The sequence below is a fragment of the Halichondria panicea genome, chromosome 10, assembly GCF_963675165.1.
Source record: "Halichondria panicea chromosome 10, odHalPani1.1, whole genome shotgun sequence".
Classification (NCBI taxonomy): domain Eukaryota; kingdom Metazoa; phylum Porifera; class Demospongiae; order Suberitida; family Halichondriidae; genus Halichondria; species Halichondria panicea.
Window position 1 is genome coordinate 5512104 of NC_087386.1, and position 25830 is coordinate 5537933.

The window sequence follows — 25830 nt, forward strand, 5'->3', positions numbered from 1 at the left end:
ACTTAAAAGTACCATTAACAACCTTTACCATAGATCTACATGCACCTGTACCCAAGCTTGAGGAAAGACTGTCATAATAATAACTATGATCACACAATGATAATAACGAATTTTTCAGAAGCTAAAATGTTGGATATAAAACGCTAATGTCAACTAATCTTGTGAGTATACATGAATAACACTTGTAAAAATGTTTAATCATATATAATTATAATAAGTTTCTACAGGTAACTGGTTCAGTTGTCACTAGCGGTGGTGACTGTGACCGAGGAGAGCGACTCTGCCAGGAAGACATCTGGGTTGTCAATAGCAACAAGCAACCCTGTGCACGACAAAGCAAAAAAATTAAAATTGTGCAGTATTCCTTACAAAATGAAGTTTATTATTATAGGATTGAGGTTATATACAGCATATGAACGATTCAAGCAAAATGGGTATGTCACATGGTTTAGGTGCAAGTCACATGACTCACCCATGACATCAAGGAACTCTTGGAAGGACTCGCAAGATTGCACCTCATCTTGGAACTCTGTCAACAGCTGCAGCAACAGATCGAACCATGATTAGAATAGACAGTAACAATTGTTTAGTATGATACTTGTACCACTTTAGGGAATAGTTTACTTTAGGATGGTACGACTATATCACGAGAACACAATACACAAAAGAAGGTGAAGACATTCGTCTCTTATGATAAGAATGCGCTATAGTACTTTAGTAAAGGGGACCTAACACCAAACACGAAAGGCAACAACAATCAACAACAAGATCGAAGTAGATACTTCTGAATCTGAACATACATGTGCACAACGTATTTTTGTATTTTTCAGGCCAACTTGTCAAAAGATTAAATATTGCATTTATTGAACACTCCAACAAATATTTAATTTCCATACAGATCATAATGGCAGCTGTACCTTGTCGCTAGCTTCCAGCAAGGTGCTATCATTGGTCCGGACGTGCTCTAGTAGAGCTGTGGGCAGGTCACTACCAGACACTGACAGTGTGGTCTTGAGGACTCGGTGTAGACTGTCCACTAGTGAGAACATCATTAGCAGTGGCTTGTACACCGAGAACTCTGCCGGGGAGGACGAGGAGAGGCTGTGGGGGGTATATGTGGGTGGAGCCATGGATGAATGAGTACATGTGTATGTGCGTGTGAATAATAAAGCCAGTCACTATAAAATTATCATAGTTGTATTTCGAAGATTTGTTGGCTGACTTAAAAAGAGTACGGTAACTACAATATTAATCAGATCTAGAGATGTTGTTCCATAGACCCACCTCTTGATGAGGGAGGAGCTACTGTTCCTGGCATGGGCTAACACTAACAGTCTCTTGAGGATGGTGGTCCGATGCTCCTCCCACTCACTCAACGACTGGATGAACAGTGACACCACCAGCTGGTACTGGGGACCGTCCAACTAGTGGAGGGGGGGGGGGCCAAAGATCAAAAGTCACGTATCATAAACTATTTTGCCATAAGAGTTAACATACAGCAGTAGAAGGTGCAGCAATATTATGGCTATTGTGCATATGCTGACATATTACTATTATAGCAAACAATACTTATAGTGTAGGGTCGACAACATTTGTAACCACTTGTGTTCACCTCGTAAGCGGAGGAGACCCAGGTGTCAGGAGCAGCTGCCAGGAAGGTTGCTAGGTTCCTCTCCTCTCTCTGGTAGCAGTGACTCCTGTGCAGGGTGGCAGAACAAAGCAAGATAATGTACACTATAAGATATAAATTGTAAGTCCCCAATCAATATAAGAGGGTATTATGAGCTTAGAATGCAATGAAGAGAATAATGTATTGCTTACTAACACTTATCCCACACAAGTCATATCTTTTTAATGCCTAAAAGAAAGCTAAAAAATGGGCATTGAAGACACTATAATCAAACTTTTGAGAAGAAATATTAATTCGCTTACACACAAAAACAGGTTTAGCATGCAGGCCACATTAATTAGTTAGTGCTCACAGGTTCATGACGTGTGCTCCGACATGAAGGTAGTAGGGGAGCAGGTGCATGTTGCTCTGTGGACCGCCCCCTCCACTTTCCCCACTGAAGGACTTTTCGTACGCAAACCGGACCAGAATCGAAGTAGTCGATTGTCGTGAGCGAGGGTATGGAAGGAGGGGTCAAATAGTCCCGTACACTCTTGTAGGTAGCTGTGGAACCTGGAGGTGTGTGTGTGGGTGGGATATTACCAGCCTACAGTATTTAGCTCGATAGAAATAGCTGACAATGTGTCTAGACAGTATAGATCATACATTGCAGAACTGGAGAAGTGTATTTGGTAAAGATCATTAAGTATGAAACAACATTTTTAATACAGAAACCACCTCAGTCTCACTTTTCAATCAGGAACACCTATAAGAGAATTTGTAGGAAAGGCAGCACTGAAATAATAGCTAGCTGGAGTATACATATAGATCTAGTTATTTATACAGGGTAACCGGTTTTTGAGTGGGAAATAAAAGCGTTATCATAGTCATAACTTAACTATGATCATACGTACAATAATTATGTATGAACATTGGATACAATACACTAACGTCAACTACTCTTGAGTTCAAATATATATAATGATGATTGTATAAAAATCAATTGCTAGTTGCCATTGCAACCACAGACAACACACTTAACAAAGTGCAGAGTCAGTGTAGTAGTTCACACACTTGAGTGTGTCCATTCCTACTAGCCACATCATAGGCAGTACGTCCGTCCTGTATAGTGGGTATGTGAGCAGTTAGTGATGAAAGGAAAACATTCGTACAGCAGGAAATTTTCGTGTGGCGCAAAACATTTCGGTTTTTCGAGGGCAGAGCAAAGGATATAAACTCACACACACCGGTATTTCACATGCAATGCTGGGTTTCCTGGCATTGAACATGAATATCATTGTCCGCAAATATTTCTTCTGAGAGCTCTCGAGCCAAATATAAAAAATTTTCTGCTATGCAGTAGTTAGACAACAAAAATCATAACAATAAGGAAACAACATGTAACAACTATATAATAAGTGGATACAATCGTTATTTCGGTGATAAACACATGCTATAAAGTCATGTTACAGTAGATGTTATAATAATGTGACTCACATTATTCTGGATGTGGACGTCAGCCTTGGCCTCTAACAACATTCTAAAAACTCCACAGTGACCCTCCTGACTGGCCATGTACAATGCTGTGGCTCCATCATTCTGCATGTACACATCCAAATAATTACTAACAGACAAGCAGTAAATCTCACCTTATATTGAATGTCAACTTTAGCTTTTGCAGCGATTAACAATTCCACTGCCCTCACATGACCATTCTGAGCAGCTACAATCAACGCAGTGGCTCCATCCTGTACAGTGTCAAGATAGTGTGAGCAGGTGAACCATCACTCATCACAAACCCACTCATTATACAATATCACATGCAATGACCTAACGTCAGGGGATACCAACTAGCTGGTCTTTACACAAACATGACTGAAGTCCATTTGCATTGAGTTCGACCCCGGAAGTTATGTGGTCAATTATGGCTTTATTTATGCTTTATGTGGTGACAAGTATGCATGCTTCTACATGGACAATTCGCTATAAGTGAAGCTATCAGATAAAAGCGTTTTTAACAAGGAGGTTATACGTTAAACCTTGAAATTCAGTGAATTATGAAGGTCAATTGACACAAATAGACTTTAGCAACACAGGCAACAGAACATGGGGAGGCTCTGTGGCTAGTGGCCTTTGAGATGTGTGTATAGCTACTTACACTCACCTCATTGGGTACATCAACATTGGCCCCAGCATCGATTAGGAGCTCCATACATTTCTGGTGACCATAGAAACTGGCTGTCCAAAGAGGGGTCTCTCCCGACTGTACATAGGGAGAAAACAATGTAAACAGCATGTTGTGGGAAAAGTGTTGACAGTTAGCCTTGGCTGTTAATTAAGACTATTTCTTACTGGTTGCAATACAGACTTGTCTGGTTGTCCTGTTATAGACCATAAACCATATAATTATATATCACAGCAACTGGACCAGCTAATTGTACACTCTCCACTACTCAGTCTACTCATACACAGAGGTGACAGTACACACACTCAACCATGGAGGAATCAACAGAGTACACAAACACCACCATGCAGCGTGACTCACATTAGTCTTGATTTGGACGTCAGCTTTGGCCTCCAACAACATTCTAACAACTACATAGTGACCATTCTTACTGGCCATGTACAACACAGTGGTTCCATCCTGTACACATCCAAATAATCACTGAGTTGCAGACAAGCGGTAAATCTCACCTTTGCTTGAATGTTAACATGAGCTTTTGCTGCAATCAACAATTCAACTGCCTTCACATGACCATTCTGAGCAGCTACAATCAACGCAGTGGCTCCATCCTGTACAGAGTCAAGATAGTGTGAGCAGGTGAACCATCACTTATCACAGACCCACTCATTAAACAATATCACATGACTAACTAATGTCAGGGCAGGGTTTCACACAGGATTTTTAGCTGGGAGGGGGAAACGTTTAATTCAAGGGGGTCAGGTGTCGTTCTCGAAAAAAATTTTAGCGAAATGGTTATTAAAGGTGCAAGTTGGATCTTTTTTTGTTTCAAACCTTACTAGTATACTCTTCTAAGGATTGTAGACGTTTTTAAGTAGAAAAATCATACATTTTGGTAATCATTAATTCCTAGGGGGGGGGAGGTGGCCTCTCTATGAAAACCTGCAGCAGATACACAAATACCAGTGCTCTCTACACAAACATGACTAGCTCTGGTGTCTAATGGACTATAGGTCAACAGAACATGGGGAGGCTCTGTGGCTAGTGGCCTCTGAGATGTGTGTACAGCTACTTACACTCACCTCTTTGGGTTCATCAACATTGGCCCCAGCATCGATTAGGAGCACCATACATTTCTGGTGACCACTGAAACTGGCTACTAAAAGAGGGGTCTCTCCCGACTGTATACATAGGAGGAAAACAATGTAAACAGCATGTTGTGGGAACTGTGTTTGTGCAACAAAACCAACCTTCTCCTGAGTGTTGACTGTAGCCTTGGCTGCTAAGAGGACCCTCACTATCTCATCATGTCCATTGTAACTGGCTGCATGCAGAGCTGTCTGGTTGTTCTGCCATAAACCATATAATTATATATCACAGCAACTGGACCAGCTAATTTACACTCTCCACTACTAAGTCCACTCATACACAGAGGTGACAGTACACACACTCAACCAAATCAGCAGAGTACACAAACACCACCATGCAGCGTGACTCACATTAGTCTCGATATTGACATCAGTCTTGGCCTCCAACAACATTCTAACAACTCCACAGTGACCCTCCTTACTGGCCATGTACAATGCTGTGGCTCCATTCTGTACACATCCAAATAATCACTGAGTTGCAGACAAGCGGTAAATCTCACCTTTGCTTGAATGTCAACCTTAGTCGTTGCTGCAAGCAACAATTCCACTGCCCTCACATGACCATTCTGAGCAGCTACAATCAACGCAGTGGCTCCATCCTGTACAGAGTCAAGATAGTGTGAGCAGGTGAACCATCACTCATCACAGACCCACTCATTATACAATATCAAATGAGTGCCGTACTTCTATTGCTGTGTTTGCAAGACTACCGGATTATTAGCGCATGCGCTTTTAGCAGAGCTCTATATACGCTTATATTCGAGAATGCGCCTATAATGCAGTCACTTTGAGCCCCACCCAGCAACCGGATGTCTCTGTGATGAGAGCTGACTCGCAAGCTGGCTAGAAAGTGAGCAAGCAAGGCATGCAGGCAACCCCTAATGGGGCAACTAATACTGCATCGTATCTCAGTTGTATGTATGTATGTACCGTATAGCAGGTAATTTTCGGGGGACAAAATATTCGTGGTTCAGCAATATTGAGACATTTCGTGGGTAATATTTTCGTGGTTGGAGCTTGCACTGCTGGTAAAGGTAGGCAAGGTCGCTTCATTCGTGGGTAAAATATTTGTGGTCAGACCTCCAACCACGAATATTTTGCTCCACGAAAAAATTACATGCTATACAGTATATGTCACGCTCAGGAATGTCACGCTTCAGGAATGCGGAATTGGGTGTGGCTACATTCGGTTAATCTTTACTACCTCCAAACCGATCTACTATTAGCATAATTATGCAGAGAATAAAGCTATAGCTATATAAGAGTCTCACTTGAACAAGCCAACAACGACACTACTACTCTTGAAAGCAGAGTTCTTGAGAGACTGATTCTAGCCAAAAATGTACAAGTTATGTTTATTAATTGCTATTTCATAATGAAAGCACCTCGGTGGGTATCAAAGCTACATAACATTAAAAGCTGTTTTATACACACATTATACAATGATGAATATTAATTTTGCTGCATGCAGAATCCATCACAGGGAAACTCAAAGAGTGGGTTATGATCGACAATAATTGTTGTTAAAACGATCGATGCCAAGAGTTCAAGTTTAAAATTGATGGCTGCATCAGCAGAACCTTGCAGCGCAACTACCAATAGCTAGCGTTATAGTGTAGAGCTAGCTACTAAGTATATAGAGTAGCAACACTCAGTGGACAAGTTTTGGTACGTACTCTTCTGAAAAGGCTGCAATGGCATTCCAAGTAAGCAAAACTAGGCATAACTCGAGAACGAAGCATCATTTTGCAAATCCATGAATTAAAATCCAAGAAAACTAGAAGCCTATAGAAACTCTTATACTTACACTTCATTGATCCTTGAGCAGCTGTAGCAGTCTACACAGTACAGAGAGACAGTCACATGCACACACATATTAAAACACATGCGCACCAAGGCATAATTATACCCAAATCTCCTCTCCTTCTTTCTCCTAAATTGTACTTAAATATAACTCTGCGCGAGGCTAATCATGCGTGTGCGTATACCTTGTACTATTATGTTACAATTCGTTTTACAGTTCATTTACATCATCATTTAAATTTACATTATAAAAACATTCATATTGACCAGGAACTTGGAATATCATTCATGTCTCACATTCTCTCAGCATGATCAGACAAGGTAACAGCATGCCCAGAGAGTCCTTCCTGATGGATATCACCATCTATAATTATAGCTATCATTCAAGAACTGTACAAGCTAATTAGCTCATAGATAAACTGAATCAATTCTAAAATTTCACTTTCACTCATAACCTTCGCATAATTGGAAAAGCGCTTCAATTTGAGTATAAAAAGTCTGCAGTTGAGCATGCGCTTAAAATAAATATACGCTTATGGTCGAGTAAGCGCTAATAATCCAGTTTCTGCTACCGTATTACTAGACATTTTGCTGGTGACTATCAGGAGCATTGAAACGAGCCAAATCAGCGAAAAATCATTCAATTTTTGTGTTCTGGCAAGTCTTACATGTACCAGTTGGTCCTCAGCTCGCTGACATAGTTTCCCAGACCCATTAGTTCGAATGTTCCATCATCTAAATAACCCTTTCCATGAAGATCAATTATGCAAAATAGTTTTTGTGAAGCGGCGATCAACACTCGCAAAATTCGCTATGTTTGATGCTCGAAAAATATTCTACTAATAGTGAATATGGGTGAAATTTCCCGGAGGCGTATAATTAGAAGGGGGCTTAGAAGTATCGTAACTCCACTTAATCGTATATGCTGTGCTATTAGCGACTGGAGAGTGCACAGCAATTAATCCTGTATCACATCTGGTGGCACATTGTCATTGATAGCGTGCAATTACCTGTCAAGTAATTGCACGCTGCAATTAGTATCCTTGCGATTGCTTGTTACTCGTGTAATCCCATATTGCACTCTTAGCCATACAAATTATTCACTACCAGTTCACGACTAGCTCTGGTGTCTAATGGACCAGGTCAACAGAACATGGGGAGGCTCTGTGGCTAGTGGCCTCTGAGATGTGTGTACAGCTACTTACACTCACCTCTCTGGGTACATCAACATTGGCCCCAGCATCGATTAGGAGCTCCATACGTTTCTGGTGACCATTGAAACTGGCTTCCCAAAGAGGGGTCACTCCGGACTGTACATAGGAGGAAAACAATGTAAACAGCATGTTGCGGGATACGTGTTTGTACAACAAAACCTTGGTCTGAGTGTTGACTGTAGCCTTGGCTGCTAAGAGGACCCTCACTATCTCATCATGTCCATTGTTAATGGCCCAGTGAAGAGGAACATCCTGTAGAGACAATATCATCAACCAACGGACATATTGGCACTGTAGAGACAGTATTCCCCTCACCTTGTCTGCCTGGTTGGGATCAGCCCCACACTCCAGTAGCTCCAGAACCACACCCACATTACCCGTCTTACAAGCATCTAAAAATTCCTGGGAGAAAAATGCATTTACTAATTCACTCACACAAAAGCACCAGCACACCAACACTTAGTCTATTTAATTATAATTCTGACACAATGGACAAATATGACAATGCACATTTATTTGATACCTCCACCCACTCACTCACGTACCATCCTGGGGTGCTGTAGACACAGCTTTCTGAGTGAGACAATCACTTCGTCAACTGATGGTCTCTGTTGAGGTCGGTCATGGAGGCAGCTAACAACAAGAGGATAAAGAGCGTGTTTCTGCCCCATTTTGTCACCATGGACATCAGTGCTTCGACGCATGAGCTCCTCCTTTCCTCCTATAGACTTGAAATAGTTGCGAATACTTTGAGGTACGTGGTTGACTTTAGGGAAATCTCCGATAACAGTGTGAATGATAAGATGACCGAATGAGAAGATGTCCAGTTTGGTAGTGTAGGTGGGCCGTTCCACACGACACTCGGGAGGCATATAGCCTACATTTCCCGGGGTGCTTGTTAGAACAATTTGAGTCAATCTCTCCAGATCAACGTATCTGGAGACACCCAGGTCTCCGATCTTGGCAGTGAGGTCCTCAGTGAGCAAGATGTTGGGAGCAGTGAGGTCACGATGGATGAGGGGAGGGGTCAGAGAGTGGAGATAGTGAAGGCCTTTGGATACATCATACAGGATATGGATTCTAGTGGCGATATTCGTGTCTCGATGGGTTTCAACGAAATTGGCCAAGTCAGAATTATGAAGCCTTTCCATTATTAGACTGATGTCGTTCTTATCGCGGCCGTAATGGACTCCAACAAAAGCGACAATGTTGGGGTGATCCAAAACACTCAGAATATGACACTCATTTTGGAACATTGTTACAATCCTCTCCCTCTGTCCAAGGTATCGCTCTTGGAGCAATATGTGGTGTAGTTTTTTAGCAATGCAGTCTCTTCCATTCACCGTCACTCTAAAGACACAGCCATAAGCCCCTGAGCCAGCTTTGTTCTCCTCTAGATCCAATCCTCCTTCCACCTGGACCACCAGAGCATCAAGGTCACTTCTTGTAGCCATTATTTTGCAGCAGTTTACATAGATCTATAAAAGGCCTTAATTTCTTGTAAAACTTAATGCATGCATGTGGATGTATGCAGAATCTAGTGCTTTTATAATAGCAACATCTTATACCCAATATTTAAGAGTACCATTAACGACCTTTACCATAGAGCTACATGCACCTGTACCCAAGCTTGAGGAAAGACTGTCTAATAATAACTATAATTATGATCACACAATGATAATAACGAATGTTCAGCTAAAATGTTGGATATAAAACGCTAATGTCAACTAATCTTGTGAGTATAATAACACTTGTAAAAATGTTTAATCATAATAATTATAATAAGTTTCTACTGGTACTGGTTCAGTTGTCACTAGCGGTGGTGACTGTGACCAAGGAGAGCAACTCCGCCAGGAAGACATCTGGGTTGTCAATAGCAACCAGCAACCCTGTGCACGACAAAGCAAAAAAATTAAAAATTGTGCAGACAAAATGAAGTTTATAATTATACAGCATACGAACGATTTAAACAAAAATGGGTATGTCACATGGTTTACGTACAAGTCACATGACTCACCCATGACATCAAGGAACTCTTGGAAGGACTCACATAATTGCACCTGATCTTGGAACTCTGTCAACAGCTGCAGCAACAGATCGAACCATGATTAAAACAATTGTTTAATACCTTTAACAGCATAATACGTGTACCTCTTTAGGAAATAGTTTACTTTAGGATGGTTTATGAGCAGATGGTTTGACAATGCCATGAGCACACAATAGACAAAGGAAGGTGATAATTTCCATAAAGATCTTTATGGCAGCTGTACCTTGTCGCTAGCTTCCAGCACGGTGCTATCATTGGTCCGAACGTGCTCCAGTAAAGCTGTGGGCAGGTCACTACCAGACACTGACAGTGTGGTCTTGAGGACTCGATGTAGACTGTCCACTAGTGAGAACATCATTAGTAGCGGCTTGTACACCGAGAACTCTGCCGGGGAGGACGAGGAGAGACTGTGGGGGGTATATGTGGGTGGGGCCACAGATGAATGAGTGTATAATTATGTGTGTGTGGGTGAATAATAAAGCCAGTCACTATAAAATTATCATAGTTCAAAAAATACTTCGAAGATGTGTTGGCTGACTTAAAGAGTACGGATTAACTACAATATTAATGGATCTCATCAGATCTAGAGATGTAGTACCAGGGACCCACCTCTTGATGAGGGAGGAGCTACTGTTCCTGGCATGGGCCAACACTAACAGTCTCTTGAGGATGGTGGTCCGATGCTCCTCCCACTCACTCAACGACTGGATGAACAGTGACACCACCAGCTGGTACTGGGGACCGTCCAACTAGCAGAGGAGGGTGGCAAAGGTCAAGAGCAAGCCACGTACCATAAAAAGCGTTTTGCCATTAAGAGTAACATACAGTAGAAGGTGCAGCAATAATTACTATGGCTATTGTGCATATGCTGACATATTACTAATATAGCAAACAATGCTTATAGTGTAGGGTTGACATTTGTAACCACTTGTGTTCACCTCATAAGCGGAGGAGACCCAGGTGTCAGGAGCAGCTGCCAGGAAGGTTGCTAGGTTCCTCTCCTCTCTCTGGTAGCAGTGACTCCTGTGCAGGGTGGCAGAACAAAGCAAGATAATGTACACTATAAGATATAAATTGTAAGTCCCCAATTAATAATATAAGAGGGTATTATGAGCTTAGAATGCACTGAAGAGAATAACGTATTGCTTACTAACAAACAAAACTTATCCCACACAAGCCAAATACCTAAAAAGAAAGCTAAAAAAATGGGCACTGCAGACACTTTTTGAGAAGACAGATTAATTTGCTTACACACAAAAACAGGTTTAGCACACACAGACCAAATGTTGCTAGTGCTCACAGGTTCATGACGTGTGCTCCAACATGAAGGTAGTAGGGGAGCAGGTGCATGTTGCTCTGTGGACCGCCCCCTCCACTCTCTCCACTGAAGGACTTCTCGTAGGCAAACCGGACCAGAAGCAGTCGAATATCGTGAGCGAGGGTGTGGAAGGAGGGGTCAAATAGTCCAGTACACTCTTGTAGGTAGTTGTGGAACCTGGGTGCGTGTGTGGGGGTGGGGTTATTACCAGCTGTACTCTTAAGGAGGTCGTGGATAAATGGTATTAGCAAGGGCGTATAAAAGAAGAGAGGGCATGCAACTCCTATATGAGCATAGTTCAAACGTGGGTGGAGAAATGTGTGCATTTGCTAAAAATAGAAATTTCATTTCATGCAGTCATGCACATTCATCCGCCCACGTTTGAACTCTGCTCATATAGGAGTTGCATGCCCTCTCTTCTTTTATATGCCCTTGGTATTAGCTCTAGACAGAAATAGCTGACATGTGTCTAGACAGATATTAGCGTACCTTGCAACAGAACTCGAGAAGTTGGTATGTGAAATCTGTGAGAAAATGGACAATACATTAATCTAGTGGTGGCATTTGAATACTAAATCTACTTATGTTCTGGCCTAAGCTAAACACGCACACACTAGCGGTTGTTTATTACTGGTCAGCTGATATCTCACCTCGGGCCCCCATATTGGCAGCAAGGCATTGCACTTGGTGTTGGCGTTCTGTAGAGTAGCACTCTCCCATTCGTCTCGACTCCGGGCAAGTCTGCAGAGGGAAGAAGTGGGGGTGGTGACAATGACACAATCTACCTCCAAACATAGATATTATAGAGTGCACGGCATAATGTACATCCTACAAACAATACATGCTCGATCATAACAACTGCTTATAACACCATTGTATTGTAGTGTGTCATGAGAGCTATTGTAACAGTGGACCAGCTATGGACTTGCTAGCAACTAGAACACAAAGGTCATTATTTCCAGGGATAGATTTGAGGTGAACGTACTTGACAGCTGCAGAGTGACATTCGTAGTGGACCACGTTGAAGTGTGACACGGTGGAGTAGCCCTGGGGGAACAAAATGGAGGCATCACATAACACACATCCTTACAGCAAAATTCAAGAGGAGCTAAGAGTAAAGTTGGTATACAGGTACAAGAGTCACCATGGATACGGTGAATGATGGTACTCACCACAGTCTTGCGTGGTTTGTTCTCAAACTCGTCCAACGCCACTTTCCTCGTGTACGTGTAGATACCGAGAATCTGGAGGCAAGGCAACAAGAGAATGACATTATACAAAATAGGCATTACCACTTGTACAAAACGACTCAATAATAATTCACACAATTATAATAGGTGGTTTTGTACGGTCACTCTCCACCAAGCCCTACCCCCTAACACACCTTCTGCGGTTGATTCTTATAGCCCTCGAGGCAAATGCAGCACTTTAGGCCTGACTCTTCAATCAGCTGTCCCTCCATCTCCGACACGAGTGTGGACTGTGCGATCACCTGACCCTTCTCGTTCACCTCCATACCCAGTGCACCCAGCTCCTTCTGTCTCATGGCCATTGCTCGTCGTTTCTTCTCCTCTCTAGTTGCCTTACGGACTCTCTTAATCTGAAAGGGGGGAGGGACATTACTAGCTGACTGTACTGTACACACACATGTGCTGTACACTCGAGGAAGAAGAAATGTAGTTTCACATGTACCGAACTTAAGCACTTTTAATATTGGTCAGAGGGGGCAGATTGCTATATAAAGTTACCACATAACGTGTATTTATACTTGCATAATGTAGCAGCGGTAATTGCATTGAGTTTCACCAGACATTAGGAAAGAGGCCCTCCAACAATGCACCCACCACTGCTGGCCACATATATGGCCACTCTCTCCTTCACATCGACAACCTCTAGTATCATACATTTCACAGTGAAAACTGAAAACTTAACAAGAGGTGCTTTTAGAGTGAAGACTTACAACCAGGTAGATAGGTAGTTACCCCAGTACATTACACTAACTGCTTTGGTGTGCAAATATACACGCCCTAATTAAAGTTCCAGGTAGAATTCTGGACACAAAATGCCACCTCATCATTCTTACCTCTTCATAACATGGTGGATGCTCTGCCACGACCTCTAGAAGGTTCTCAGCGAGCGTGCCGATGTGCTGGTCAGAGGCCACCTGCTCTAGTAGGTGGAGTTCTGAGATGACCTCCTTGAGTATCTCCTGTGTCTTCGTGTGCCAATGACAGAGACCGGCGAGCATCTTAAGCACGTACGGTAGTGATGGCTGGGAGATGCACAACTTCCACTCAGGAGTGTCGAAGGAGCCACTGTGTGTGCGGAGAAAGGGGGGGAGGGGCTTATAGAATAATGTTACACTGCTTTACTTTATTAATCTGAAAGGGGGGGGGGGGACTTTACTAGTACTGTGCACAAACATGTGATGTGCTGAACAACTAAAGGAAGGAGAAACACACTTAGCCTAGCTGAGCCTAAGGGCTTTTTTAATCATAGTAGGGGTGCAGATTGCTACCTAAAGTTACCGTATAATGTGTACTTATTTCAGAATTGTTATTATACGTATAATGTAGCAGCGGTAATTGCATTGAGTTTCAGCGTGCATTAGGAAAGAGGCCCTCCAACAATGCACCCACCACTGCTGGCCACATATATGGCCACTCTCTCCTTCACATCGACAACCTCTAGTATCATACATTTCACCTTTCAGTGAAAACTTAACAAGAGGTGCTTTTAGAGTGAAGACCTACACTTACAACTAGGAAGGTTCATTGCTGAGTAAATCCGTTAATGACAGACTGCAAAGCTAAAACAAATGGATTGTAAAATCAGCCATAGATGCTTAAATATACTGTTTGATTGTATGCGGTCTTTCATTACCAAAATTGCGCCATGAACTATAATTATGTTTTACGGACAGGTGCAATCAGTTCTGACTCTAGAAGACCATGCAGCCAAGATGACATATACGCCCAGCCCACTCTTACATTTTGCTCGGTACTTTGCTCTTGAGGTAGGCCACAGCTGCCGGGGTAAGCCCAGTCTCCTTAGCCAAGTCCTTCAGCTTCTCACCGCTAGCGTCTTTCTGTAAGGTAACGAATAGAGAGAAGGTAATTAAAGTGAGGTACAATGTGGTGGCTATGCTGGAGTAAGATCTAACATTCATATTGACTGCATTAGAAGACAAGAACCAGTATAATAAATACAAGGGACACGTCCTGACTCAATGGCTACATTATAAGCTATAGGTACAGTGATGGTTCCACGAGACCAAGAGGGTTAGTGCTTTATTGGGAGGAGAAATAGTTTAGTTGGCCCGGGAATAAACATTGTGAAAAGGCGGATTATAATTATACTTATGATTGTACCGGCTAAGATTCTACTGACCCCAATTCCAGCGGCTACTACACAGAAGCAGTCCAGATAGAGGGTGTTCTCAGCCGACTGGTGCAAGTCAAATCTGCCGAGAGAAAGGACAAGAACATGACAATAAACATTTTTAGGTATCCAACGGTAACGCAGAAGGCAACTGATTACAAACACACAGCACTAGAGATATTTCAAAACCATTAACTTACTTTTCAAAGTTCAGATAGGGTTCAAAATGTTGTAGTAACACGTTCATGTGACGTGGATCACCAAATGTCAGGAATGGGATAACGTGCATGAGGCCTTCCCGTATCGAGGGACTGGATTGGACGAATGAGCTCTCAATGTGCTTGAGGAACACCTGCAGTCTGTTGTCCTCTCCGTCAGGTGATATGCTCCCACCCTGTAGGGTAGTAACAATCATGGCCGGGGGTAAATTATCATCTCTACAGACTAGTTTAAAAGTGCACAAGTTTAAAATGGTAGCCGTGCACTAACTATTAATTTTGGATACTAACATTCAAAGCTACATTTTAAAGCAGCACACATGATACAGACTTCAAATGCTGCTCTCACATACTATCAGATATTAGCTAGATACTTTTGTGGTAGCTGGGTTAGCTGCTAATTCCAGTGACCTTCCATACATTAAGCTAGGTACTTGCCAACACAGGAGCTTCACTACTACTACTAGCTAGAGACTATAATAAGAGCTAGAACTTACATCAGTGCTGTCATGACTGGGTGTCCTCACCAACACAGGAGCCTCACTACTCGCCTCCTGGAGGAACCGCTCGGTCACTTTGAGAGTCTTCTCTGCCACAGCTGCTCCTATACCAGTGCTGTTGGCCTCCTCGTAGTGAAGAGACTGTAACAGTGTGTGTGTGGTGGGTATGAGTAACTTTATGCAGAAACGTAGGAATGTAGTGTGCATGTATGGAATAATACTCCAGACAAAAGGCACAGACATACAAACACGTATTTACGTATTACAGGTTATTACCATAATAGGGCTACCTAGTCAACGTTATAATATTATAACTTCCGAAGCTGTGTAAGCTAATACATTGAGCTCAGTACTTCTTAGAGGATATGCCCTCACGGCAACTGCTCAGGCTAGTGTACTATCATCTTCGCTCACGTAATTATGAGACACACACACACACACTAGGAATCGCTTACTGCGAGGAAAAGCTTTGACATTTCGAAAGTGGCTTTAAAAAAAAAAAGCTATAGCCTAGCTAGCCAGCTCACAGCTTATTACCAAGCAAGGGAGTGGATGCTCAAATTATAAATACGTTATAAACGTACAGCTATCAAAAACACATTTATAGCAAAGTTGAGAATCTTTATGTACCACAATAAAAAATATTTTGTTGTACTGCAAGCACCTCCCACTTACCAGATCTAGAATCCCTAGTAATGTATTAAGAGTATTGAGATGAGGTTGTAGGAGATATTGTCTGTTCTCCTTCAGCTTCACACAGTAACCTAGCAACTTGAGTGCAGCAGAGATCAAATTATGACCCTGTATGAAATCATCGACCCTAGCCAGTCGAGAAAGTACAGAGTCCAATCCTCCGCACTTAGACAAGATGGCCGCCATTTTGTACCCCTCCTCTTCGTCGATTTCATCTTTAGCAACGTCCAGCTGCTCAACCATATCCTCCGTGGCATCTCCTAGGAGACCTCGCATTCGGTACACGACACGCATACGATCACTTTTCTGTAGAGACAAATAAACCATGAAGTTTAAAACCACTTTAACATAATTATAGTGGATCATATAATTATTATGGTAATGTTCGTGAGTAAGCGTGTTGTGGGCGGCGGAGACCACACCCACAAGATAATAACCCACTGAGTCCTTGATCCTGTGGACTACTAGTCACTGTCTGCGATTGGAACGCCAGTAATGGCATCACACGCCAAGATTGGAACTTAAACCGCAACTAACGAAACTAAAGTAGTGCAATTGAAATGCAACGTACGCTTGGAGTCCTATGCCATTACATACAAAACCTGCAGCCTTCAATATTTTCCAAATTCACATACCCACAGAAATACGCCCCACCCACCCAACACACACACACAGTTACGACCTGGAAGCAACTTGAGTTTCATAGTATACATAATACCAACTGGTTTTGAGTTTGCCTTACGTTTGGTTGGGCGCACCAAATCTTCTTGTAGACATCCTTCACTGGCAGGTCTAGAGAGATGATTTTGTTAGCTACCAGTAACTCCATTCCAGTGTCGTCTTCCAGCAGCGCCACTAGCTCACAATCTGTGTGGTGTGTGATGTGTGTGTGGTGTGTGTGAAGAGTGAGTTAGGTAGCTATATATACCTAACAAGTGAAAGCTTAACGAACACTATACTATAGTAGGTAATTTAAAGTGGATATAACAACTAAGGCATTGTTCGTGAGTAAGCGTGTTGTGGGCGGTGGAGATCACACCCACAAGATAATAACCCACTGAGTCCTTGATCCTGTGGACTACTAGTCACTGTCTGCGATTGGAACGCCAGTAATGGCATCACACGCCAAGACTGGAACTTAAACCGCAAAACCACAACATACAAGCCATGAAACGAAGTCACCCAAATAAAACTTTCCTTGCACGCATTTTACCTGTACAAATTTTGTTCTTGACATCCCTCATGAGTGGCCCAAGGCCGGTGGTGGAGGAGGGGTAGGGGTTGCCTTGCATACGACCCTGTAGGAACTCCTCTTGTTGAGGGTCCTTGTCCAGTGACAGGAAGAACTCTCCAACGTCATTCTCCTCCTATAGATGGAGAGAGAAGGTGGTGGTTTGTATTATATACTTGTTTGTTGAGAGATACTGGGCTGATTTCAAGAGTCTTATTGGTATGAGGCTGTGTAAGCCAACACATTGAGCTCAGTACTTCTTAGAGGATATGCCCTCACGGCAACTGCTCAGGCTAGTGTACTGTCATCATCGCTCATAAAGTATAGGACACACACTACATACATGTATTATAAAATAAGGTAATGGGAAAGTATAATTATATATCACAATTAAGCCTGGTCTTTAACGGTGAGATATAATTATAATATACAACGCCAAAACAATTGGTGCACAGCAGCTGCTTACTGGATGAATGATATTGCAGAGGCGCTCAAACACGAAGATAGGGGTCAAAAGGTCAGAGTCCTTGAACCTATCGAGCGTCTCCACACAAGTGGACATGAACTCTTGCCTCTCTTGGTCAGTACCAGACGTCAATTCCTCGAGCATCTTGAGGAGGAGTTCTTGACTCTCGTCGATCCTCTTAGTTCGTTGAATGACCAGACGCTTGAGAGAGAGGTAGCCAGCGAGAATGACACTGACCAGCTTGCCCTTGTAGTTACGCTTGATGCTCTCCACCTCTAGGAACGATTGGAGGAGCACTGGAGGCAGGAAAGATGGAGAGGAAGATGACGCAAATGAATATGGAATACATGAATATCTTCATTCATAACTTTAGTTCAACAACATTAATGTAGCAGCGGTAATTGCATTGAGTTTCACCAGACATTAGGAAAGAGGCCCTCCAACAATGCACCCACCACTGCTGACCACATATATATATATATATATATATGGCCACTCTCTCCTTCACATCGACAACCTCTAGTATCATACATTTCACCTTTCAGTGAAACTTAACAAGAGGTGCTTTTAGAGTGAAGACTTACAACCAGGTAGATAGGTTTAACAAAAATTATACACCAGTACCATTACACTAATAACTGCTTAACTTTTGTGTCCAAAATTATAAAGAGCTAGCCTACAAGATCAAGAGTAATACTAACAATTATTCATGCACTTCGTTAGAGAACAGTTGTGTACACCGCATTGCAATCTGTTGAAGGTCGCTAACAGACCACACCCCTCACCAGTTAGCATCTTCAGGGCGTAACCCTGGGAGAGGTTGAAGCTCATAGTGGAGTCTTCAAGAACAGTCATGTGCTCAATCTCGGCCGCAATCAGATCACCAATCTGTGGGAGCACCCCCCTCATGGCTAGGTACGACTTCCACTTGTGGGTGGGGTCAGACGTGAGCGTGTGTAGGAGCTCCAGATACTCCTGTGCTGACTCCCCAGCCTTACTAACCTGGTCCAGGAAGCTGCGTGTGTGTGTGTGTAATGTGTCGTGGGAGTGTGTGTGTGTGTGGTGTATCGATGAGTTTCGTTCACACTAGCTTCGGGAGGCCATAACTTGTTTGGAACGTCTAATTTCAAAAGAAAAGCTAAGAATGCATTCTGTAGATGTAGAGCTCTGAATCAGGGATTACATTACAAGCCAAAACCATAATTTTTGACTGACTAAAGCAAGATATCGATTCAACATTGGTAACAGATACCAACAAATTTCGTACTGACGACTCTCACCTGCAGAGTAGGTCGAGCACCTGCCTGTGTCTAGCCTCGCCCACACACAGGGACTCCACCAGGCGACAGGAAGCTTGACGAGCTGACTGACTCGACCGGTTGAACAGCATGGAGCGGAGCCAGGTGTCGTGTTTGAGCAGCGAGCGAGAATGGGACACTATAGTAGTAGGGGAAGGGTTAATTAATGCAGTAGGGGAAGGGTTAAATAATGCAGAGGGAAGAGCTGTGCAAATGAGTGAAGAAGTTATATTAGTTGGAGGGTGTGCTCAGAAATTTGGGTATAGATTTGTTTAGTCATCACTGTTTACTCTGTAACTAGTTCATCATTCATCACCGCACACGGTAACCAAGGCACCGAATATGGTCGTTTTAATAAATAACCAATATTAATTATGTAAACTGCTAAATGCCCACAAAATGTACTCGGGTTGGCCACCATTCGGAAGTTAGTGATAGCAATAAGTAACTTTGTCACCTTTGATGGTCTTCAATCTCCATATTCGGGCATACTTCTCCACAAGCCTTCGTTGTCGCAACTCCTCATTGCTTTGCTCTGTACAATTGTCCATCCCTGCTTTCCATTGGTCAAACGTGGCGTCTCCTTTCAGCCAATCAGACGTCTTAATAGTGATGTCATCACCTAGTTGAAGTGCATTGCAGTCGGCCAGGAACGATTTTTTCTGTAACAAAAATTGCAACGATAAACTACCTGTATGTGTGATACATATTGTATAGCAACCACTATCACTGTAGTTCATCAGCCACATCTGTTCTCTCCAGTATAAAGTCAGGAGACCGTCGTGATGTGTACTAATCATCATCTGAACCACACCCACCCATCTATCTTACGTCTAAATCCAAACGACAGAAGTACATAATAGTATAGCCTCCTTCACCGGCCTTTGAAAGAAGGCCTGCTATCGACTGCTTGCGCATGCGCCAAATTATTGGATTTTTTTCCCGTAAATATTTCTATAATACTATAATATTGGATTTTTTACCCGTAAATATTTCTATAATACTGGTACATCAGAGAAAATATTCTAAAAGTCATACACAGAGCTATATAGCTAGCTAGCTAGAAACAGAGCTGTGTAGGTTTGTTGTACTGCTATTTTCTTCTGATAGAATCAGTAGCAGTAGTATAGTAGACTTTCACCAAAGTTAGTGTTAAATGGGCGTGGCCTGTCCATATAGGCTCTTATCAGCCGTCACTCCTTTCAGACCATCGTCATCCACACTGTTGCAGGCTGTGAGTCTTTTGTTAACATAGCAGGCTAAGGGTAGCTATCAGAGAATGCTATCAGATGGGCTAGAAACCTTCAATCGAACTTTCTATCTACTTCCTTCAATCCACTTCCTTTTGTTGTGATGTCATAGTTTTACTGAGCATAAACGATGTTATCCAAAGCCCCCAGATACCGGGGGGATATTAGCGCATGCGCAAGCAGTCGATACCAGGCCCACTTCCCTAGCGGGAAGTGCGGCCTGGGATCGAGGCTAATAATAGTACGGTTTTAACTAGCAGTGCACATCATTATTATGATAACACAATTCTCTGCACTATATAGCAAAATCAACCACCAAAGAAGACAATCACATCTTGAATCTCTCCCATGGTTCCTCACTATCCCCACTCTCTCCCCCATTACTCACTCTCCTCCCCATTACTCACCTTGTCTTTGCTGCTCACTGCTTCTCGTGGGTAGATAACATTCTGCAGTATCTTGAGACAGGGCAGGGTAACCCCGGTGACAACAGCTGGGCTGGTGTTGAGTTGGGACTTCTGAAACAGACGCACAACTGGAGGAAGAAATCATGCAGTCGTAAAATTTGAGTGAATTTTGTTCGAAGGGATATTTGAGTTAGTTGGAAGTGTGCTCAGAAATTTGGGTATAGATTTGTCTAGTCTTCACTGTTTACTCTGTAACTAGTTCATCATTCATCACCGCACACGGTAACCAAGGCACTGAATACATTGTAAAGTTAACTCAATATTACAGACTATAGCCAATAAATTACAGTATATATGCATTGGACAAAACTTCTTCATTTGACCCCACCCACCTGTCCTGAGTCTCTCCTCCCAGCACGAGTCCTCCATGTCCAGTGAGGCTGCCAGCAACATGATCTCAGGACGAACAGCGGCAACCTGTACGAACAATTGGATGGAACATGATACAACTTTAATCTAACAAAAATGTTTAAAGCACTGGATTAGACCCTCTGTCAGTTTTCAGTGTTATCATTTTATGACTCACCAAGTTAGACGTGATGTGTTTCGGCGCTATCTGGTCCAACACTCTGTCCAGTATGTAGCTATTGAGCTCAGCAGTGGCCACCGGGTCATCTCTGTGGGGGGGGGGGGGGAGGGGGGTAATTCGTACATGGCAGTAAAGCTATACAAACAAATTTGAGAAATTAACGACCAAGTGCACTTATAAATATACAAGACGTCACCTGGTCAGCTGACAGAGGAGGCGTCTCACATGTATCCTCATCTGCAGACTACCTGACCTCAGGTTCACCCGCACAAGCTCTCTAATCAGGTTCTGTGTGACTAACAACCGTCGTGTGGGGGCGACAAATGCTAGGGCTTTGAGGAGGTTGATACAGTGCTCAATTGATGCTGACGAGCAGCCAAAGCACCATCCTTGATGAGGGGCGTGGCCTTTAGGGGTGGGGGTAGAGTGGGCAGAGTCAACTCGGATCACGGTCGGGATGGACAACGACTGCGATGTGAAATAAATAATAAATACAAAAATGTGTGGAGTACACTAGAAAATACATGCACATGCACTTACTCCGCTAGTTCCATTGTTCTGTTCTGGACCACCCTCCTCAGGGATCACGCCTGTTCCAAACTCAACAATCCTCTGATCGTATCCCACCAGCTCTCTACGTGATGCTAACACACCTCGGATGATCTTACTCAGTTCCGTGTATGTAGTCTTGCAATCGTTTGAGTAGCGTTGAGCGACCAATAGGATGCCCTTGTTGGCACCAGTGTCCGTGGGGAGGTTCTGAGGGGGTGGAGTCACTAGGATTGCAGTGTAGGAAAATAATTGCACACCACAACTAGATCCTCAAACAACTTTCACTCCTAACTTGAAAGTAAGTTAAAACTTCCTTTTGTACTAGTTTTTAAAATCTTCATGTTGAAAAATGCAATATGCTACATGTATTAGATGCAATGTTTGTTTCATTGCCAAAAAATACAACTCTCACTGATGGGAGGACAGTTGCATGGTGTCACAATGAACTCAATCTAGCATGGATTGTAATCACTCTGTCCACGAAACAGTCAAAGTGGACAAGATTCATGCAACCAATCATTATACAGGAAACTTAGGAACATGTACACTAGAAGTGCACATGTTTGTCTCATTGCATCGGTGCAACTCTCACTGATGGGAGGACAGTTGCAAAAATGGACCTGGCAATGATTCAATCTAGCATGGACTAAAAACCACTATGTCTGTCTATGAGCAGTCACAGTGGCACCTTCCATGCAACCCATCAGCACTAGCTTGACAATTACGCTAGCTACTAACATTGATCACGGCCTTAAAACAAGTTATCAGGAATGCATCAATATCATAGAAGTTTCACTTAATGCACAAAATACACTGTAGCTAGTACACACACTCATCCTCCCACACACACACACACACACCCACCCACACACACACACACACACACACACACACACACAGTGTAGCTAGGTACTCACAGCTCCAGGGGAAACGATGATTCCCCCTGCAAGAGATCCCAGTAGCTGGTCCAAGTCGTTCCTGTGCTGAACTAAGACCTTGTACATACTATCGGCTGTCTCTAGCATGCTGTTGATGCTGGAGGTCGTCTGTGGGGGGTAACAGGTGCCATGGTAACTAATAGCTTTAGTAGTGCCTCAAAAATACGGTCACTACATGCACTGTAGTACATATCCAGTTTCGAGAGGACTGGCGATTAACACACAGCTGTACTAGTGTTTGTACTTGGTGATAGTTGTTAGTGGTACTGAGTGAGGCAGTACGACAGTATATATAGGTCACCATGGTTACTATGTGCAATAGGGAACGCCAGTAGTGCCACTAACACTGACACCACGGAGCAATAACTGCACACACATACAAAAAAAAACTATTTGTACAATGACATGCATACATCGCACACAGACACTATAATAGCTAAGTACTACTAAGCACACAAAACGACGTCATTCCATCTAACGATATGCGTTAACAATTTACCCCTTAACCACACCCCTACCCGCCCCTCACACCTTCTGTCTGTCCTCCTCCGTCTCGATGGGGTCGACTGCTGAGCTTGACTTGTGTTCCACGTACACGTCAAATTTGGCGTACTTACTAAAACCGCAAGAATTGCACAGAAACGGATCTTTCTCATCATAGTTGATGGCACGACACTTGTGACACTGATACACGTTCTCTCCACACGTACCACACACCCCGGGGTGGGCGGAGACTGTTGCCTGGCAACGGGGACACTGGAGCAACTCGGATCCAGCCTACAGAAAATACCCACAGTTAAATTAGCATAATTATTAGTACAATAGTTGACTGTGAACTATAATATCAAGTGCACTGCAATCAACTGTAACGATTGTTTCATTGCATCAGTGCAGCTGCTACGAGGAGAGGACAGTTGCAATAGTTGGCAATGACTGTATCTAGCATGGTGTCTGGCCACTACTGTCTATGAGGGAGTCAGTGTGGAATCCTGAGTCCACGCAAGTAATCAGCATAGCAACAAGGTACAAAAAGTACAACAGTCAATGTAATTCGCACCTGTAGGTTGTCGTAGAAGTCTCTGAACTCAATGACCAGGTTGCTAGCGACTATCGGCAAGGGGAAGTCAATCTGAAGGGGGGTGAAATAAATACAATAGTACGTGGTGTGTGTGTGACTGACCTTGACTTCACTCTGACCAGCGGTGAGGGTACAGCTGCGTGCAGTCATCCACATCTTCCTCCTGTGAGTGGGTGTGTGTACTTAACTACATTCTAGTTGTGGAATATTTGAACTCACTTGTTCTTTAGTTCAATGACATTCGCCACAGTCCTGTTGCTATAGTAAACGTTGACGGTACGCACCTGCAGCAAAACACTCGATCAATATACGTGTACATAATAAGGGTTTCACCCTTGAGAGGCTATAAAATTAAGTTCTGGTATTCCAACTTATTTTTTGGTTTTCTGAAAGCTTAGAAGGAGGGAGCCCTTTCAGAAAACCAGAAAATCATTGAAACTGGATTGCCAGAAATCAAGTCATGCTCAAAAATGGAGTCTCATTGAGGATTGTACTCTCCCTGAGGACCACTGTAGCCTCCATTGAGGGAGGCAGTGGGATTATAGAGGGCTGCTTGATCATTTTGATTGCTCTCGCCAGATTAGATAGTGACCAGCACAGTGGAGCCCTGTGCTGCTCTAGTATTGACCTGGCATTACCAGATACTATAGCTAACCGCACAGTGTGCAGCTGGGTTGTTTTTTTAGTTTAATAATAATTTATGTACATGTACGTTATTAACAAAAAATAAAAAATGGCCCGGCACTATTAAGATAGGATACTGCATTGAGAACTATGGTAGCTATATACGAAGGAATATGTCAAATCCTACCAAAAATAGCTGCGGGGGTCTGTGACACTCTCCACCCTGAACTCACCATTTTGGTTCTCTTGATGTCTGAGATGCGGAGGACCAGCTGTGCGATATTGTAGGAGCCTTGTAGCTTGACCAGTATCATCTTGGGGCTGTACTTGATCTCAGACTTGATAGCTGGTAACTTGGATACCTGGATAGGAATATGAAGGGTGCATAAAATACAGTTAGTATTACTAGGGCAACCATGCATGCAGTATTCACACTCTCTTGAGCAAACATGTATGTATAAAAATCAAGAGTTCATAAGGAATTCCTTCATTCAATCATTCTTAATGAACTCTTGATAAAATGTATATAGTTGAGCCATATTGTACTCTCCCTGAGGACCACTGTAGCCTCCATTGAGGGAGGTAGTGGGATTATAGAGGGCTGCTTGATCATTTTGATTGATCTTGCCAGATTAGATCCCATTTGAGTGTATTTAGCAGGGAACTATGAGCTATAGTACCGGTACTATAGATTGCTCTGGGCTACAAACTACAACATTGTACATTGTATTGTGATTTACAAGAAGATACACATGTAATAACATAAAAATTATTGTAGCTAGATGCAATATAATAACAGAACTAGAATGAAAGAGAGAAGCTCTAGTTTCTTTTTTTTGGCTTTGTTCAAGAGTAGTAGGAGACGCTCGTTTTTTGGGCAGTGTGCTGTGCTTTTTTGCTGCAAGGCTGCATGGGGGAGGAGCTGGATGTATGGAAGTGCTGGGATTCTAGCTTTGGCTTCTTCCTAAAGTTCCTTTCGCTTTTTTCAAGAGTAGTATAGGAGCCGCTCGTTTGCTGGGCTTGTTTGCTGCAAATTATAGCTTAGGTGTCTTCCTTTTGCTTTGTGAGAGTAGTACGAGCCGCTCGTTTCTTGGGAAGTGTGCTGGGCTTGTTTGCTGCAAAACTGGGGGAGGAGCTGGTTGTTTCTGTTTTGTGGGTGGAGCTAGCTAGGACTATAATTTTGTCCATCAAACTGAGGTGGAGGAACAGGGTTGACTTGAATAGAGACTTAGTAGAGACACAGAGATGCCAACTTCAGATATTAGTTTTCAAAAGAATAATGAT

General features: G+C 42.9%; 2 protein-coding genes across 7 annotated transcripts in view; both read right to left on the reverse strand.

Moving 5' to 3' along the window:
* LOC135342619 (ankyrin repeat domain-containing protein 50-like) overlaps window positions 1–9473 on the reverse strand; it is a 28638-nt gene extending 19165 nt beyond the window's left edge. For 3 of the 5 annotated variants that reach the window (XM_064539408.1, XM_064539407.1, XM_064539405.1), the window contains exons 1-7: window positions 8502–9473; window positions 8272–8358; window positions 8116–8208; window positions 7954–8052; window positions 5440–5538; window positions 5291–5389; window positions 5042–5140 (exon numbers count right to left, since the gene is read on the reverse strand). In XM_064539408.1, the coding sequence (XP_064395478.1) occupies window positions 5042–5140; window positions 5291–5389; window positions 5440–5538; window positions 7954–8052; window positions 8116–8208; window positions 8272–8358; window positions 8502–9410 (1485 nt within the window). In that variant the 5' untranslated portion in view covers window positions 9411–9473. Of the gene's footprint in view, window positions 1–2029; window positions 2732–3106; window positions 3209–3258; window positions 3358–3773; window positions 3873–4154; window positions 4254–4303; window positions 4403–4873; window positions 4973–5041; window positions 5141–5290; window positions 5390–5439; window positions 5539–7953; window positions 8053–8115; window positions 8209–8271; window positions 8359–8501 lie in introns of those variants that run through there. The other 2 variants (XM_064539404.1, XM_064539406.1) reach the window with 2 other exon arrangements.
* On the reverse strand, window positions 95–24983 carry LOC135342579 (E3 ubiquitin-protein ligase UBR4-like). Of its 2 annotated transcripts, none has more exons than XM_064539330.1 (34): window positions 24780–24983; window positions 24142–24206; window positions 24025–24085; window positions 23902–23973; window positions 23376–23621; window positions 22824–22952; window positions 21895–22113; window positions 21551–21822; window positions 21352–21442; window positions 21158–21242; window positions 20766–20893; window positions 19566–19770; window positions 19091–19247; window positions 18596–18825; window positions 17811–18106; window positions 17327–17480; window positions 16856–16980; window positions 16096–16419; window positions 15418–15561; window positions 14903–15096; window positions 14712–14784; window positions 14312–14409; window positions 13405–13636; window positions 12706–12921; window positions 12494–12565; window positions 12307–12368; window positions 11972–12062; window positions 11811–11845; window positions 11304–11498; window positions 10942–11026; window positions 10613–10752; window positions 10227–10410; window positions 473–539; window positions 95–322 (listed from the first exon to the last, which is right to left on the reverse strand). In XM_064539330.1, the coding sequence occupies exons 1-34, from the start codon at window positions 24966–24968 to the stop codon at window positions 237–239; spliced, it is 5022 nt and encodes a 1673-aa protein (XP_064395400.1). In that variant the 5' UTR covers window positions 24969–24983; the 3' UTR covers window positions 95–236. The 2 variants fall into 2 exon arrangements, with proteins under 2 accessions (XP_064395400.1, XP_064395399.1); XM_064539329.1 differs by lacking the exons at window positions 95–322; window positions 473–539 and adding exons at window positions 9596–9845; window positions 9974–10040.
* Window positions 24984–25830: the final 847 nt, after the last annotated feature.